Source organism: Eutrigla gurnardus (genome assembly GCF_963514095.1).
Source record: "Eutrigla gurnardus genome assembly, chromosome: 6".
In the NCBI taxonomy this organism is placed as follows: domain Eukaryota; kingdom Metazoa; phylum Chordata; class Actinopteri; order Perciformes; family Triglidae; genus Eutrigla; species Eutrigla gurnardus.
Window position 1 is genome coordinate 24,259,609 of NC_139920.1, and position 18,797 is coordinate 24,278,405.

At 39.7% G+C, this 18,797-nt stretch overlaps 1 protein-coding gene across 3 annotated transcripts in view; it reads right to left on the reverse strand.

Moving 5' to 3' along the window:
- Positions 1–12,303: 12,303 nt before the first annotated feature.
- Positions 12,304–18,797, reverse strand: part of psmd1 (proteasome 26S subunit, non-ATPase 1) — a 31,723-nt gene continuing 25,229 nt past the window's right edge. The window contains exons 21-25 of one of the 3 annotated variants that reach the window (XM_084010675.1): positions 16,796–16,888; positions 16,348–16,434; positions 15,289–15,462; positions 13,556–13,721; positions 12,304–12,494 (exon numbers count right to left, since the gene is read on the reverse strand). In XM_084010675.1, coding sequence (XP_083866801.1) covers positions 13,575–13,721; positions 15,289–15,462; positions 16,348–16,434; positions 16,796–16,888 — 501 coding nt within the window. In that variant the 3' untranslated portion in view covers positions 12,304–12,494; positions 13,556–13,574. Of the gene's footprint in view, positions 12,495–13,555; positions 13,722–15,288; positions 15,493–16,347; positions 16,435–16,795; positions 16,889–18,797 lie in introns of all 3 variants that reach the window. The other 2 variants (XM_084010674.1, XM_084010673.1) reach the window with 2 other exon arrangements.

Genomic DNA, 18,797 nt, shown 5'->3' on the forward strand with positions numbered 1-18,797 from the left:
TTGAGCTACATCCCTGATATTCCATGTCTGGAGGCTATTAGTAACACATATACTCTGTAAAAATTTTGAAGGCCACAGGTGAGATAGTTTTCCAGATATTGCTGTTTAAAAATGGCTTTTCAGAGCATGATGCCAAAAACCGTCTAAACTACCCTTCATTCAATGATGTTTCATGAGAAAACTATTGACAGTAGAGACCTAATATTTTGGATTTGTCCTATGAACAAGTGTGTCTTTGTACTTGAATTTTTTCAGGACATTCTGAGATGGTCAGGTGGGAAGATTTTCAGAAATTTGATGAAATGACACGGAATGACCCAATAACAATCCCACAAAATAATTTAAAAACAAAAAGGCTTCTAAAGTTCCCCCCCCCCCCCTTTCAAAAAGCCCATAAATGACTTAATTCAAAGGAAGAGCATTTCCTCTTTATCATGAATTAATTTTTCAGTAGCAACACAAAGAAGGAATTCATCAACCAACCATTGTGAACTATCTATTAACAGAATTACAGAATTGGCCCATTATATTTCGCTTTTTTAAAATTATAATCTAATTTATGTTTGAAGTTTGAAGTTTATTTATGGATAACCCCTTGAGATGAACAGTCATCTCGTTTTCAAGGGGGTCCAACATACAATAATACAAGACAAGACATTGTTACAGCAACAGACATAACATACATAAATACATAGAAACATAGAGGCTCTCATCAACCCACCTATCCAGACACCAATCCCAAAACCCCTCCATCCCCACCTGCTGCAATTATAACAATTGCCAATTGACTTGACATATACAACCACACAACACACACCAATGCAGACGATTAACACTACTGCATGACAAATCTTTTCATGGCATTGTGACACAATATAATACAAGACTGTTGCACTATGCAACACAATAACACAAAAGTACAATGGCCATGCATACACAATAGCCATGTCAGATAATCACACACATATGATAGGAGGAGCTCGAAGATTCTAACACTAGTAGCAGGTACATGGTTCCACAAGGAAGGGCAAAAGTGTATTTTTAAATAGACGAAATTAGCTAATAGTTCTTATGGAACTAGGCAGGGTGTTCCAGTCAGAAGGAGCTTTAAATTTAAATGAACGTCTCCCAATTTCTTTGTTGGTTCTTGGGATAAAGAAAAAAGGTTGCTGAATATGTCTTAGTGGGTATGAGGGTGTGTATGGTAACAGGGATTGTTTTAAATAAGAAGGGTAGTTGAAATGGATGCATTTAAAGATGAACTGGAACCAGTGGTAGCATCTTCGAGCATGGGGGGATAACCAGTTTAGTGTTTGGTACATAGAACAGTGGTGAGTTAGATATGGACACCTTAAAATAAATCTGCAAAGACTATTATAAATTATTATGATAATATGGAAATAATGGAGAGTCTAATAATCATTTTTTGTGCTCTGTCACTTCCACTTCCCTATATTTGTTGCTCATAATATGTAATTTCATCTAATTACCTTTGTACATCATGCTGGATAAGGAAGTCAATATTTTAATGTAAAACACCAAGATTTGTGCTATGGATTTTTTTTTTAAATATGGTTGAATGATCATCAAACACTGGATTTCATCTGCAGAGGAGAACTGCAGGCAGATAATGAGTAAGTGATTTTATCTATTTAAATGTACAAGTTCATGTGTGTCGTATTTTTAATCTTAATCCAAATTAAATGCCATGTTAATTAACCACAGAGGTGTTTTACTGAATATCTGGGGAATCTTTACAGCGTACAGGATCTTCCATGACACTGCCCAGAATTTAAATATTATTATCTTTACTAGTTTCCAGTCACATATAGGTGTTTATGTTTTGCAGAAAACTGTATTGCAATTTGTCCAGCAGGGGGAGCACTGCTTTCAGTTTTTCATATTTGGAGGAGAAATATCTGGACCCTGAAATTCCACTGAGGATCCCGAAAAGCAACTTTTATGTAAGTCTGAGATTGTCCAGTTTTTTAATATTATTTTACATACTTTAACCTGAGATGTTGTTTTTAAGCCCCACATAAATCAGACTATGATGATTTTTCAAGTGATGTGTTTCTGCTCTGTGTTTATAGTTTATAGCAGTTTATCATTTTTAATCACTGCACCTGTTTGCTCACGACAAATAAACCAAACTTCTATGATAAACGCAGCTGAAGCTATAAGTTAACATTAACCTGAGATGGAAATTATTCAGTTTTTCTTTCTTTTTCTCCTTTTTTTTTTTTAAATACACAGAGGCTTCACTCATGAATGTACACTGGTGATGTCATGAATTTCTCCCTGTGCCAATCTTGATACACATCCATGGATATATTCCCCGCTCCCATTCCACCTTTAATAATTACGCCGTGTTTATTTCCTCTGCTGTTTAAATGAGAAGCATGCTGGCCGGTCGTCCCCTCCACTTCAGATGACTTATAGTTGTCTGTATGTCTGTGTGTGTGTGTGTGTGTGTGTGTGTGTGTGTGTGTGTGTGTGTACAGCAGGCCAACTTGTGTGTTTAGTCTGCTTCTAACTAATGTTCCTGAAAACACACATTGCTTTCTCAACAACGATAGCACGATCATAACTCATCATAACGTACAGTTGATGTGGTTTTCTTTTTTCCTCCCTCGTCTCACGGAATGCATGTGAACGGTGACGTGACGGAGAAGGATGAAGGTAAAATAATCAGGTGGAAATATGCCGTTAAGCCGTGGGTTTACTGTAAATGGTTGCAGGGACGAAGGCAATTAACTCTTCTTTAAAATGTTTCACTTTCGGGGAGAATAAATCGTCTTGGTGGTTTTTGATGCACAATTTCACACATTTCCATCCAGACGTTATATCACAATATCATTCATGGCTTCATATAATCTGGATTTCTGAGGCTGATATTTATACTTGTCAGTTTTAAACCAGTAGTAAGAGATATAAATCAACACATGCAGAAACAAGGCACAGTGTACATACATCACATGCAAATTATAGGAGGAAGAAATGCAAATAAATACATAAAAAGTTAAATTATTTGTATGTTATGAAGCAGAGATCTGATAACGTGTGTCCTCAAAATTCAATTCAATTCAAATTTTTATTTCGAACATGTGAAAAAAATAACATAAATAGAATAATGTAAAAAAAAAAGGGGGAAAAAACAAACAAGCAAGAAAAGTAACAGAATAAGAATACATTTTTTTTCTTTTTTTCCTCTTTTTTCTTGTTGTTTTGTTCTGTTTGCCAGAAATAAAACCAAATCACCAACCAACCAAAATGATTTGACCCCAAACTTTTTTTCCCCCCAAAATTCAAAATGTCCCAAAAAAACACATTAACATTAATTCAACATCTAATAAGCAAATATAAATGTTAATTTTTGTGAAATTCCAAATATAGAATTACGTGTTCTATAAATATATATGAATCTGTCAACAATTATTATTTTAATGGCTTAGCATTGTACACATACATCATTACAAAGTGATGTTATACATTTACATTTAGGGCATTTAGCAGAACACATACATGGCACTATAGGCTGCACTACACATTATTATTGACCCGGTTTAATAAGGAACACAGTTTCATATGATATATAACAGGGGTCACTGTAGGCGTTGGGGGTCCTCAGCCTGAAACACGTTGAAGACCTCTGTTATAAAGTAATTATCCAATAAACTGCATAGCGACAGAATGCCACATCGTATATGAGTCTAAATGTCACCCGATGCCCGTCGTGGCCGCTGTGCCGGCTCACAGGCCGTGAATTGGCCACCGGGCCTTTTCCAGGAAGTCTGTGGTCTGCTCGCCTGTGGAGAAACGAAGGGCCGCCGCTGGAGATGTTTCCCTCCATAAAAACACCATGTGAACAAACGCTGAGAGGGCCAAGCCCCATTAATGCCGCTCAGACTGCCGGGGAACATTCGTGTTAACAAGTCACCGAGTCATGTGGTGACTGAAGTTTGACTTTCATCAAACAAACAGAAAATAAATGCCAGTGGGATGAGATCGCTTCGCTTACTTCCAATGCAAAAAAAAAAGTCTAAATATTTCATGAATTACTTTTTGATTCACTTCACTAGGAGGGTTGTAGCATTCGTAGAATCTATTATTTCACAATAAATCACATTATAGTTACGTTCCTGTTCAGATTGAATTAGAAGCAAGTTCCTGTTATTAACAGGTGTGTTGCTTTAGCAAAACTAGTCTTTAAACAATAGAAATAGAAGGTTAGTCATCCACTCCACTCTGATTGGACTGCAGAGGGCCCGAAGAAAAACCTGAATATTTGTAGCCCCGATGCAGTTCAGTAATGATCTCAGTTTCAACAAATTCAAAGTGGAAACAATTTGGTTGGTTAGATTGTATTTTTACAATATGAATTTCCTTGAAATGCAACACTGGTTAACTGAAAGTTTAAATAAAATACATAAATATTATAAATGTTACTCTTGAGGCCCAAACTATTTCAAATATAAATAATACATTTGATGTCTTAATTATAACGTGTATCCCTGTTATTGAAAGAAAGAAGAAAAGCATCTGTATAACAGGTGATTCCAGTCTTTTCAATGATACTGTGTGTGTGTGTGTGTGTGTGTGTGTGTGTGTGTGTGTGTGTGTGTGTGTGTGTGTGTGTGTGTGTGTGTGTGTGTGTGTGTGTGTGTGTGTATGGATAATAAATCAAAATTTTCATCCTGAGTGAATATACATTGGAGTTATTTCCACTACCGTCCACAGTCGTCAGAACTCGATCAGCTCAAACTTAAACTCAGTAAAGTTTGCGTTTCTCCACTTTTAAACTAAAATCCTTCATCCCGGGGGAAACTCAGCTCTGTTTCAGCATTTCCACAGCTGTTGGCCTCCGAATCTCGCTGCTAATATATAAATATTGACTCCGCCCTTGTTCACACTGAACAGAAAGGGTTTAGGTTTCATATTTTGGAGCGGCCTCGTGCTGGGAATCCAAACACTTCTGCTTGTTTGCTCTAAATGCTGATGATGAATGGACGGACTGCATGAATAGATGCAGTGTTATGAGCACACTTTCATACCACAATATCCTCCACCGCACTCACACCGACCAGGGGGGGGGTGTTAGACAACGTGCAGTAACGCGTTGTACCATGCACCACCTTCACCTACGCCTCGTTCTCCAGGAACAAGCGCTTGTTTAGTTTTTGTCTCCAGCCTGCGTTCCCAGAATTGGGCAGACCTGGCTGCCTCTAAATCTTCCCCCCCCCCCCCCCCCCCTCTTCCATTTTGTGGAGGTTTTTAGTTCTGATTGAAGCTTCCCCAGAGAGCGGGGCTCCACGCCACGGTGGGTTGTCAGCCGTCAGTCTTTCCAACCGGTCTCATCGGTCGGGGAGGTCTGGAGTCCAGCTGTTCCGACACTCGGAGGATGGAAACCTCCTCTCAGACTGAGGGAGCATTCAGCCACAACTCCTCTTATCCAGAGAATACGGGCAGTAAGGAACCCCAAAGGTCAGGTAGATGACCTCTGTTTTCTAGACTGACTGGGAACATGATTTAAAGTGACCAACGCTCTTCTCCCCCAACACCTAAAGTGAGGAAACATTCGAGCAAAGGCACTTTCTAAGAATCCCATATAACCAACAATGAAGTGATCCCACGTTTGTGAGTGGAGAGGGGACGTTTGGAAATGCCTTGAGTCATTTAAATAAAAAATAAATCAGGAAGCTGAGTTGATTTGAAGTTATGCTTTGTTATCATAGAAAATAATATATTATATATATATTCACAATCGAGAAGCTGCAACTAAAAGTCCCATCTTTAAACTTCGAGCCTCTTGTGCTTGAATTCAACCACTCACGGGAGTCGGGACACTCTCTGAAACTCAGAGGCTTCAAGAAGGAGATTAATCAATGAAGTGTTATTGGAGGATTAAATGCAGTGCTTAGAGCTGCCACTTGTCCTGCCCAGCTGCTGCTGACAGACACCAGCGACGAATGAGAGCGTTGTATAACTCTTCAGACTGTTTTGACATCAGTCGCCCTTTCCTGGGTGCACAGAGGCCGAGGGAACGTCAACCCAGTAACCTGAAGTCACCGGGGCAGGGCAGGGTTCGGGTGAACAGGCAGCGCATGTGGCACAGGGACTACTTCCTGTGGCAGAGAGTCGGGGGACTACTTCCTGTGGCAGAGAGTCGGGGGACTACTTCCTGTGGCAGAGAGTCGGGGGACTACTTCCTGTAGCAGAGAGTCGGGGGACTACTTCCTGTGGCAGAGAGCCGGGGGACTACTTCCTGAGGCAGAGAGTCGGGGGACTACTTCCTGTGGCAGAGAGTCGGGGGACTACTTCCTGAGGCGGAGATTCGGGGGACTACTTCCCGTGGCAGAAAGTCGGGGGAGTACTTCCCGTGGCAGAAAGTCGGGGGAGTACTTCCCGTGGCAGAAAGTCGGGGGACTACTTCCCGTGGCAGAAAGTCGGGGGAGTACTTCCCGAGGCAGAATGTCGGGGGAGTACTTCCCGTGGCAGAAAGTCGGGGGACTACTTCCCGAGGCAGAATGTCGGGGGAGTACTTCCCGTGGCAGAGAGCCGGGGACTACTTCCCGTGGCAGAGAGTCGGGAGACTACTTCCCGTGGCAGAGAGTCGGGGGACTACTTCCCGAGGCAGAAAGTCGGGGGACTACTTCCCGAGCAGAAAGTCGGGGGACTTCTTCCCGAGGCAGAAAGTCGGGGGAGTACTTCCCGTGGCAGAGAGTCGGGGACTACTTCCCGTGGCAGAGAGTCGGGAGACTACTTCCTGTGGCAGAGTCGGGGGACTACTTCCTGTGGCAGAGAGTCGGGAGACTACTTCCTGTGGCAGAGTCGGGGGACTACTTCCTGTGGCAGAGAGTTGGGGGACTACTTCCTGTGGCAGAGAGTCGGGGGAATACTTCCTGTGGCAGAGAGTCGGGGGACTACTTCCTGTGGCAGAGAGTCGGGGGACTACTTCCTGTTGCAGAGAGTCAGGGGACTACTTCCTGAGGCAGAGATTCGGGGGACTACTTACCGTGGCAGAGAGTCGGGGGACTACTTCCTGTGGCGGATGGTGCGCCAGTCTACCTGCTGCAATTGGACAGAATCAATACTGGTGCTACCAGTTTTGTTCAACTTTAAACAAACATGGCATTTGGTGTCGGGCTGCAACCATTGATTATTTTAATCTATTTATCTGTCAACCTTTTTCTTATTAATTGTTACAGCTTTAAAATGTCAGAAATTGCAAGCTGCTTGTTTTATCCAACTAATTCACACAATGTGGTGTTGTGGGTGGAGAATGGAGCCCTGCGTGTAGTTAGTTCACAAAAAAATGTCCTCGAAAGGTCATACCATAGGTAAAACTGTTGCTGAAATAGTCAGCAGCAAAAATGTACATGCTTATTCTCCATAAACTATAAATAATAGAAGTAATTTCTTTTCTTTTGATCATTTTTTTTATAATTGAATGAAATTAATAATATATTATTTTCTTTGCTATTTTTGCCATACAGCTATGCAATGATTGCTGGGTAAATATATATGAAAGTTTACCAAAAGTCGACCTGTGGCATATGAACTCTAACTCCACGCTGCTTCCTTTCTTCTATCTTCTCTTTTTCCAGAGATAAAAGGAAACCTTTGAGCTGGAGGCCGCTGAGACCAAGACCCACAACAGAACCTCCTTCCAGAGGAGTCTGCTCAGTCCAGATCTCTATCATGGACCACCGGCGCATCACTCGCTGGCCCTCGAGTCAAGCCAAAAACCTCTCTGCGACCTCGACCCCGCTAACCTGACCGAGGAGCTCCCCGGTGGGTCTGCTTGTTTGCTTTAACGCTCCTTTAACCGACGCAGTGACCACCGCCGCGTCCACAGACGGTGACTACATGCTCCGTCTGCTCACACAAACCATCACCCTTCTCCTCCTCTTCCTCCTTCCTTTCTTCACGTTTGCTTTTGCCAGTTTACTGACAGACATTAGTCGCCGTCGGTTGGCTGCCTGCCTCTAACACCAAAGGGATCCTTTTTTGCCTTCTATGGTGCTTCGGAGTTCGTACTCATTAGAAAGCTGTGAAACCTTTCACACTTCCTTAAAAAGCACATGTCCAAACTCGACGATTTTGAAAGCTAAAGTTCAACGGTTCCATCCTTATGAAAGGACAATATATGTTGCGATATTTCAGCTTAGACTGCCGTTGGCATAAATATAGCTGAGCAGATAGCATGGATAAAACTCGGACACCAAAAGAGCCCTAGTGGCCGCAGGGGGCCGAAGCAGCCACTGAGTTTGCTTATGCCTGGGTCTGAGTCTTAGTGTAGCATGTCGAAAAAAGTCTTAGTGTAGCATGTTGAACAAAGTCATAAAAAAGTTACAGTGTAGTATGTCGAAAATAGTCATCAAAAGTAATAGTAAAGTCGAATAGTCATGAAAAAGTCATTATAAAGCATGTCGGAAAAAATAATAGTCGTATAGAATGTAGAAAAAATCATCAAAAAGTCAGATTATAGTACGTCAAACAAAAGTCATAGTATAGCATGTTGAAAACATTCATAAAAAAATTATAGTATAGTATGTCGAAAAAATTAGTATAAAGTATAGCATGTTGAAGAAAGTCATAAAAAAATGTAAAAGTATAGCATGTCAAAAAAAAAGTCAAAGCATAGGATGTAGAAAAAATTAATTATAAAGTCATCGTATAAAATGCCATAAAGTCAAAACACTCGGACACCAAAACATCCAGGACTGCCGTGTTACATGTGGAAGCACACAGTCGGCTCCATAGATATGATTTACCATAAGAAGAGAAAAGATTCATACTGTTATTCTACAAGGAGGTGTGAGGTGGAAGTCCACTCCATCACAGAAAAATGTGGGAATGAATGTTTGAAAAGTCTGACGGATGAGACGTGGCTCCGTACAGAGACATACTTTCCACACAGGACTTACAAATCTACATCTAGATCCCACCCGCACTTCCCCCCGGGACGTACGGGAAGAGAAGGCTGCAGCAGACCTGGTCTCGTGGAGACGAGGAGAGTGAGACAGGTCGCAGTGTAACTAAACATTCCCTCCTGTGGAGACTCCAAAGGTGTTACAGCATCTCCAGGAATGTGATCGTTACATCCCTCAGCTGTGGACTCTATATTTAGGAGAGGACGAGTCAGACGTGGAGCTCTGCATCAGTCAAACAGCAGATGCTTCACAGCATCACATGCATGATAACCATGATGGATTAAGTCGTTGAGGTCAAAGTCCGATGGACCTCATATGTTGTGCATAGTCATCCTAGACAACCGAGATATTGGTTACTAAACAGTCCTGCGTGATCAAGAATCTGGGAATGTGAAGGGAGGAATTGATTAGACTAAACGTCGGCCCAAAATGTACAGAGGCTGGTTTTACTGGAAGCTGCAAATCATCTCTGACCCCTTTATTTCACAGCAAAGACATTTTTTCCACCGGTCTTAAAAAATGAAACACATTCCATCCAGAAAGCAACTCTGCGTTATCGTTTTTCCTGAACCTTTCCCAAACCACCTTGCCACCCGAGACTTCATTTTCCAAATATAATCACACTTAGGTTGGGGAAAACTGGCCACTTCGAATATGACAGACTTGATGTTTGGTTGAAGACCAAAACCACAAAAGCTGCTACAGAATTGAATTAATTTACAATGTGGATAGTTGGATTAAAGTTATTACAGAGAATTTTTTTTTATGAATATATTTTAATCATCAGTGGTCCATTTAAAACTCACTTTCAGTAGCTTACATTTATTATATTTCTCTAACAAGCTTCTACCAGGTTAAGAATGACTTAACCAGTTTAGTAGGTTACATACATTGTATGTCATTTAAATGTGGTGCTATATGGATGCTATACTATGACTTTTTCATTACTTTTTTTCGACATACTTTACTGTGACTTTTTTATGACATTTTTCAACCTGCTATATTTTTCAACATGCTATCATACAACTTTTTTTTCGACATTGCTTTTTTATGACTTCTTTTGACATACATATACTATGACTATTTTATCACTTTTTTCGACATGCTATATGATGACTTTTTTTTTTGTTATTCATTTTTTGGCATGACTTTTATTGGTAATTTTTTCAACATGTGTTACTATGACATTTTTTGACATGCTATACTATAACTTTTTTAGTAATTTTTTTCGACATGCTAGTATACAACTTTTTTTTCATGGCTATACTAGTTTTTTTCGTCATGCTACTATGCTGACCTTTTTGACATGCTATACTATGTTGTTTTTATGACTTTCGTCATAAAAAATGTTTTTAATTTTATTTTTTGACTTATTACTTTACTTTAATTTACTTTATTTTACTTTATTGGAATTTTTTCGACATGCTATACTTTTTTTATGACTTCTTTCGACATACATATCCTATGACTATTTTATCAATTTTTTCCCCAACATATTGTGTTGTGAATTTTTTTACATTTTATACTATTACTTTGTTTATGACTTTTTTTCGACATATACTATGACTTTTTTTTTTCAGGCTAAACTACAATTTTTTTTCAACATGACTTTTGTATGACTTTTTTTTACATACTATACTGTTTTTACGACTTTTTTTCAACATACTTTACTAGACTTTTTGTGACATCCTCTACTTTGACTTTGTATTTACATTTTATACTAATCCTTGTTTTTTTTTTTTACTTTTTTTAACATACTAATGACTTTTCCGACATGTTGAATTTGACTTTTTTCAATATGCTATGCTAGGACTTTTTAACTCATGCTATGACTTTTTACGACTTTTCTAAATAATATACTGACTTTTTTTCCAACATCCTATGCTATGTTGTTTGTACCCTTTTCTGGTTTCTTAAAATGGCAAACTCTCTAGAGATGTCTGGAATTAGTTCACTTTAATATTCAAATGACAGTACAGTACTCAGTGGCATGCGTAACATGTTAAAAGGTTACAAAATAAACCAGGAGTCGATGCATTTACTGTACATGTTTACTACCTTAATTACTTTTGGATAATAATTTTAAAAATACAAAATTCCCAATTGTCTTGCCGTTTTGCTTCATCGTCGGATTTCTTTCTTTTCCTCTTCTCTGCTGCAGATGGTCCTTTTTTCACGACTTTCGTTGCAGATTACATCCACTGACATGCGCATGAAGTGGGATGAGCACGATGAATGAGACCTCAGCTCCAACAGCAGTAGCAGGAATTTATTAAAGTTTCTAACCAGAACACTTCTATGGTTAGCAATACCATTGACAAAATATCAAAAAAAAATGTTTAAATAAAAACATGTCCCGAACATTTCAAGAATTCTTGGGTGCCCCCTAGTGGCCAAAACAGTTGCAGAGTTTGCTTATGCCCCGGGTCGGCTTGGAGTCTTAGAATAGTACGTTGAAATAAGTTGTATGACATGTCGAAAGAGTCGTAAAAAAGTCACAAGTACACAATTTTGAAAAAAGTCAGTAAAGCATGTCATTTAAAGTCATAGTATAACATTTTGAAAAAGTCAAAGCATAGCATGTCCAAAAAATCATAAAAAAGTCAGTGTAGCATATTAAAAAAAGTCTTTAAAAAATCAGTATAGGATGTCAAAAAAGTCAAAGTATAGAATGTCAAAGTCATAAAAAAGTAAAATTATACAATGTTGAAAAGAGTCATAAAAGATCTTAGTACAGCATCTCGATAAGTCATAGTATAACATTTTGAAAAAGTATAGCATGTAGAAAAAAATAAGTCAGTGTAGCATGTTGAAGAAAGTCATAAAAAAATGTATAGTATAGCAAGTCAAAAGTCCTAAAAGTCTTAGTGTAGAATGTCGATAAAAATCATAGTATAACATGTTGGAAAAAAGTCAAAGCATAGCATGTAGAGAAAAAACTCACAGTATAGTATGTCCAAAAAAGTCATAGTATAGTATGTTGGAAAACATTAAAAAGTCAGAATAGCATGTCAAACTACAGTAAATCATAAGAATGTAATCTGCCCTCCAGAGTTTAAATCTTTCCTTCCGTCACGCCCAAATGGATTACTCAGTATAACTTTCTTATGTGCAGATTTGAAGACACCCAGAAAGTTGCTCACTCCTCTCCCCTACCACCCACGGTTGTTTAGTATGTATACAACAGCCTCGGCCCACTGTGCAGAGACAGACTGATGGGCAGGCCGAAGCAGCAGCTGCTGAGTGCTGACAATGTAAACCAGTCTAAATGTGTGGGATTAGAGAAACTCCCTCAATGCATGCCTGGTGAAATACCCTTTCAAATAAACACACACACTCGCCATTCCTCCAATATATATCTTTTTTTTTTTTATTGTACGGACAGAAAATTATACAATTTGAGGATGTAAAACATTCCCTGTCTCGCAAATGAGGAGACAGAACAGGAAAGAAACGTGTAAAAGAGGAAGTGAAGCAGGGAGTTGGATGAATAGATGGATGCAGGGGAGGGAGGGGAGACGCTGGACCAACATGCTGAGATCTCACTTCTTCAGATGCCTGAGAAGAGGAGAAAACACACTGGTTAGCTTCATTTCAATAATCCAAACATACTCAAATCATTATTATTATGACACATTCACACTGGGATTGTGCCTCCCATCCGTTAACATATAGACTGTAAATTAAGCTATCGATCGACATAGCCGGTCGAAAACATCCTCTCTGATCAACCGTTACCAGTTGACTTTGCACATTTTCCTGCTGCCTGCTGTGAAAACATCTGCTCTACTTGATCCTATTATATCCTATAGGAGCATGACTGTGTAGGGGTTTGCAGACCAGAAAACATACAGTCAGGAAAACAGATTTTCTCAAATGCACTGTGACTGACCACATTTGCTTTCTGGGCATTTAACCCCGTGACCTTCTGCCACGACTCTGCCACCGCGCCGTCTCATCGCTTAGAAGCCTTACAATGATCTCTGCAGTGTTTACTCTGTCGCACACTTATACCGACCTCACAGTACACAGACATAGTAGGAACAGAGAGCCCTAATTATTTCACTGACACCTCATCGGTCTAACCACATGCGACGGCGGCGGCGAGCTCCTACATGGGAGGCAGGCGGCAGCCGATCCAACACAAACACGAGCAGCCCAGGAATCATTAAGCACCACGACTTCATCAGCAAATACAGTGTGAAGGTTTGCCCTTTGAGCTGGTGTTTGGAGATGGCAGCGATGTTTACATTCCACAGTCAGAGATGGGGGAAACTATAAGTTAGCTTTGGAAACAACAGCACAAACCTGCATTGTGTGTTATCACATAATATTACTTCCAATATTGTTTTTTTTAAATGGCTCGACAGCGATGTGGGAGGTGTCAGGTGATCAGACATAATGTTACATCTAACCTCGACTGTGAGCAGCCACTTCCAACTGATGTAAACCTTTAGGTTCAACACATTTTGGGACAATGATGCTGCAGACACGCCGAAGAAGTAGCCGGGACGGAAAGTTAAACAGCAGCAAGGAAACGGGACCAGTGTGTTGAACATCAGCAGACACTTTAGGTTTGCTGAAGTTATGAATGAATAACAAGCTTCAGGAATGCATACCTCTGCTGTGAGAGCATTTCTACTCGTCGATGTACTCGAAGGGCTCGGGCGGCTCTGGTTCCTGCTCTTCCTCCTCGATTTTGGGGCCGTGAGCCGAGACAGGCTCCACGAGTTCCTCTTCCTCCTCACTGGTGTCTTTCATGATGATGATCCCACCTGTATGAAGCTGGTGGCAGACATGAAAATAACAATCAACTAAAAGCATTTAGCAAACGGGTTGAGGGTCGTTAATGGTTAATACACTAGAAATGTATGTTAAAACCACCCCTGTTCAAAGTACAGTATTTTATATTTGCATCTAAAGGTGTGTTCACACCAAACGTGAATGAGTTGAGTTCAAATATTTAAATTGTCATTTATACACAGAATTCAGCAAAATTTAAGAAAGGAAATCACAGAATTAAAAAAAAACAGAATCTGGAAAAAAAATAAGTGACAGAATAACTGATGTTATAGGGCCCAATACAATATATCATGCTAAACTACTGTTAGAAGAGTGTTATCAGTTAACAAGGAATAGGGTAAATAAAATAGGATTTTTGGGCTGATTTATTCAAAAGTTCACAAATACACAAACCATGTGGTTTTTGACTTTGAAACTAAGAAGTGAGGTTAAAATAATAATAATTTTGTGGAACCATTCCGTTCCGAAGAAGAATTAAAGACTTCACAGGAACTTCACATTATCGCTGAACTGCATAATAAGGTTTCAATAAACCTCCTGACACTGACCAGGATTTCAAGATAAGTCCATAAAACCGTTTCACTTCCTAAACCCGTCTTTGAATGTAAAAACAAACCCTTAAAAGGAAAGGCAACATTCCAAAACGTCACACATACAAAGACATAGTTTTGGCATTTGATGCAAGTCGTCGTACAATGTAATACTAAAATCTTAGCTTGCTAGACACAAAATCAAACAGTACTTCCTCTTTACGGGATTGGGATGAGTGCTCATTGGATGACCGCACGTCTTCCTGCCATTAACAGCGGAAAACTGTCAACGTTTACAGCAGGACTGCGGTTGTCTGGTTTATAGGCCTGAAGAGAAGGCAGTTTGGACTTGAGGATGTTTGACAGAGGCCAAAATCAACCAACAGGCTGGATCCTGATTTGAGCGATTTATTTCAAAAGAAAAAAAATAAATCCTCTTGATACTTCTACATTGTGGAATATCATTAAATTTCTTTTAAGTGTGTTAAGATTTGGTCGATTTATCGGTTTTATATTAAAAAAAATAAGCACGCTTAACTCCTTTTTTGGGAAGGGTCATTAACACAGTAGACTTTCTCAAGCATATTGCTGCATCACATCTGGCAACAGATGTCTCCCTCGATGATCTCCATATGTGATTATTACATGGTGATTCATATAAGAAGCTTTTTGATGCAGAAGAACTAAAAAAACATAACCGAACATTTATTGTTTATGCTTAAGACGACTGAAAAATACCTTGTAGCTTCGCCTGGAAATAATATCTTTACATTATATACCAAAAAAGATGGAGCCTGTTATTAATAGTAGTAATAAGACACTTCGGGTGCTTCGACGTTCAACCGGTTTGATACGGTTTAAACCAGTTTGTTTTGACTTGTGAGGAAGCTGTGAACTAAATTTAACAGAGAAATAGAAAAGGTGGCTTTCGGCCCTCTTTCTTGATGTGGGGTTTGTTACGTCTCTTTGTGGAACTCGTGGTAAGTTTTTGCTGAAGCCTCTTGAATCATTTTAGTTACCGGTTTGAAGGGCTGGTAGCGGCAGGTCTCGGGCATGTTGAGGACTTTGAGCTGAGCCGGCATCACTCTGGCCGGGTTCTCCAAGAGCTGGAAATTTGGCTCCGCCTCTTTCTTCTTCTCCTTCTCCTTTTCTTCATCCTTCTTCTCCTTCTCTTTTTCTTTTTCTTTTTCCTTCTCCTTCTCCTTCTCCCCCTCCTGGACCTCCTGTGACATAGAAGCAGCATTTTCTGCATCACGGATACTGTGATCATTTTTCTTAATGCCCTGGTAAATCTGCAGTTGTATTTACTTTTGTTACCTCTCTCTTTGTAAGCATTTTATAATTTGTCTTTATATCTAAAACACACATAATGCATCCATTTTATTTTCCTTGACATTTCAATTTCCATCTCAATCACAACATATTTTAGTGACAATATATTTAGTGTAGATATCACAGTGATATTTTTAAGGGAAAATAGTCCTAAATGTAAATAAAATTGTCAAAAGCAAAGTCAGCTCTTTAAAACTGTCCAGAAAATGATAACCACTGCATTCTGAACTATTTGACCCCATTAACAGTGGATAGATCCTCTTAAACCGCCTTCTGAATAAGTTAAGCCAAATAAAATGAAAAGGGGGAAATATGAGCAGGCTGGACATTTCCAAGCTCATCTCTCAGCACCATGGATGAGATGCAGCGTGTTAGAGCGGATCAAACGTGCTGCTAACGCCCAGAGAAAATCCCAATGAAAGTTATACTGGCCCCGGAGAACAAAGGAGGCTGGTGCATGGATCTGCACAGATACCCCAATAAGGATATTTAATAATAATAATATTTGTGATTTTATCCTCATCCAAGAAAAGCCACGTGTGGTATGCAACCTGAAACTAAAACCATCATTACCAAGACACAAGTTGTAAATCTATTCCTATATCTTACTATCTATTCTGTTTCAATAAACCATATTAAATAAATCATCACAGACAAAAAAGTGAGATTGAAAACAATTAAGGAAATAAAAAAAAAAGATAACTAGTAATGGGGAAGGAGAGGGGGGGCTTTTCATTTCAACTCACCACTTCCATCTTCTCCTCCTCCTTTTCCTTCTTCTCCTTCTCCTTCTTCTTGGCTTTGGCGGTGATGGAGAGAACAGCGGTGGATACCTGCCACGCACAAAGAGAGAGCGGAGATATTCCCACAATGTAAGACAACACCACAGACACTCAGACCTTCTACAAACATGGCTTAACGTGTTAGAAAACTAGACAACCGCAAAATAAACGCTGCTTTGTCTTTCATTACATTCTCCAGGAGCATCAAGGGTTGTGAAATTAAGCAACTAAGAAAAATGGGTCAGAGACGCTGAAATAATAAATATAACAGGCAGGGAAATGATGAGTCTGACGGGGAGGGTTCAGAATTATTCACAAATCAATACGAAGGTCAGTCCTCCGCAACTAATAATCATTTCAGAAGAAAGGAATGTAAAACAAGATGATCTGTTGGGGCTCCTCGAGTTCTCACCTTCTCCTTCTCCTTCTCTTTGGGAACCTCCAGAGCTGGTGGGTAGGCGAAGGTGGAGGGCTTACAGTTGGAACGATACTGCACCTTAGGCATCTGAACAGGAAGACAGAAGAGTGGACGATGTTTAGTAACGAGTATGTGACCTCACCGTGATCTAACCAACATTATTTTTAGCCATGCGAGCAGCGTGGGATGGAAGTGGTACTTCCACCACCATTCAATAGTTGACACTTCGATTTGGGCTATACACATTAAACATTCCTTGCTCTTCTTCTAGGCCACTTTGAGCATGACAGTTTTGGATTAGAGTAAAACTAAGGTGTTAGTGACCATTAAAACCTGCTTAATGCCAGCATTTTAACTAGGGCTGAAACTAATTATGTATTAAAATGCATTATTTCCTTGATAATGTTTTAGTAAATAATAAAATGTGAAAAATGCTCATTAGAATTTTGTGTAGCCCAAGGTGACGTCTTCAAGCAGACTATTTTGTATCAATCCAAAACTCAAAGCCATTTGGTTTACCTTCACATAAATGGAGAAAATCAGCACACAAAAAAAAACACACTATCAAAACAGTTGCAGATTATTCTCCCATCCAACGACTAGATTAATTGACGAGTCTGTGAGTATGTTGCCATGCTAATATTAGCCTTCAGCTCACAGCACAGACACTGTTTGCACGGCCGCTGGGATGCTGTAGACTCGTTAATTTAAAATCTGACAGTTCAAAGAAACTGAACCGTGATTTGCAAAATGTTTTGTCAACTGTTTTTTTCCCCAAAGTCAAGAATGAACTCTGAAGGTCAGCCAAAAAGTCTTGTTTGTTTAGGTCTTTATTGAACCTAAAAAAGACTTTAACACCACCTTCTCTCCTAGCCAACATTTGTTTCATTGCCATTTTAATTTTCATTAGTAGTAGTCACTCATACATCTCAGGAAATGCAGAGAAAAGGATAGCAACATGTTTTAGAGAAGGATTGATGGCTTAAATCTCTCTATAGTTAAATCTTTTGTGTTACAGATGCCACTGGAACACAGACTAGCAAGGAAAGGGTGTGTGACTTCAGTGCTCTATTATAGGAAGTCTGATTCAGTCTGAATAGTGAACTAATTTGAACTGAGGATACGCACAAGGCAAAACGCTGATAGACGGTGGTTCTATTAAATTTTCTGTTAGAGAAAATGTCACATCAAAACCTTCTCTGAAATCTGGCAGCTTTATGTCGCCTCAAATGTCATATTTCAACACTGATTTGCTGATTTTAGATTCTCCTGGCTGCCCAGTGTTTAGCAATTACTTTCATATTCAGTCACTTTTGTATCGCCCGTGTTTCCCATAATAAGCTGTTATGACAGATGACACAGGTAGTGCCGTCACAGGGTCTATTTGGAGTAGTTTTAAAGTTTAATTTACATTTATCCTGTTGGACAAAAGAAGAAGCACTTACCGCTACGGGCTTAACTTCATGTAAAAATGAAAAAAAGAAATGGCTCTGTCAACTTTACCTAGACAAACATAAAAGAAGTTCTCCAGCCAGAGCAGCACCAGGTGCCGTCTGTTTAATGTGAGCCTTCAAATTAAAACAGTGTTCCGAAACTAAATGACTAAACAGACCCTATGGTCCTACAGCAGTACAAGAGGTTACCAGGGGGGACTTCTTTCTGGTTATCGCCTCATAATTCAGCCCTTTCACTGCGGTATGGAGGCAGGAGAGGCAGTGAATTTACTCTTCATATATTCTCCTCAAAGCTAACCTATTTGTTGCTAAAATAGAACAACTTGTAAATGACGAGAATGTTCTTTGTCTTACGGTGAGAGGCCTTTTCTGTGCAGACTCGTGCTGCGTAGTTAAACAGGTGCTGACGAGCCTTGGCAGGGTGCAGCACCCAGTCCCTGCTGTCCCCACCTCCCCTCTGCTCTATATCCCTGGTGTATTATTGGGGGCTTTACACCAACTATATTCTCCGGTGCCTTGTAAAGCTGGGGAGGCACAATACA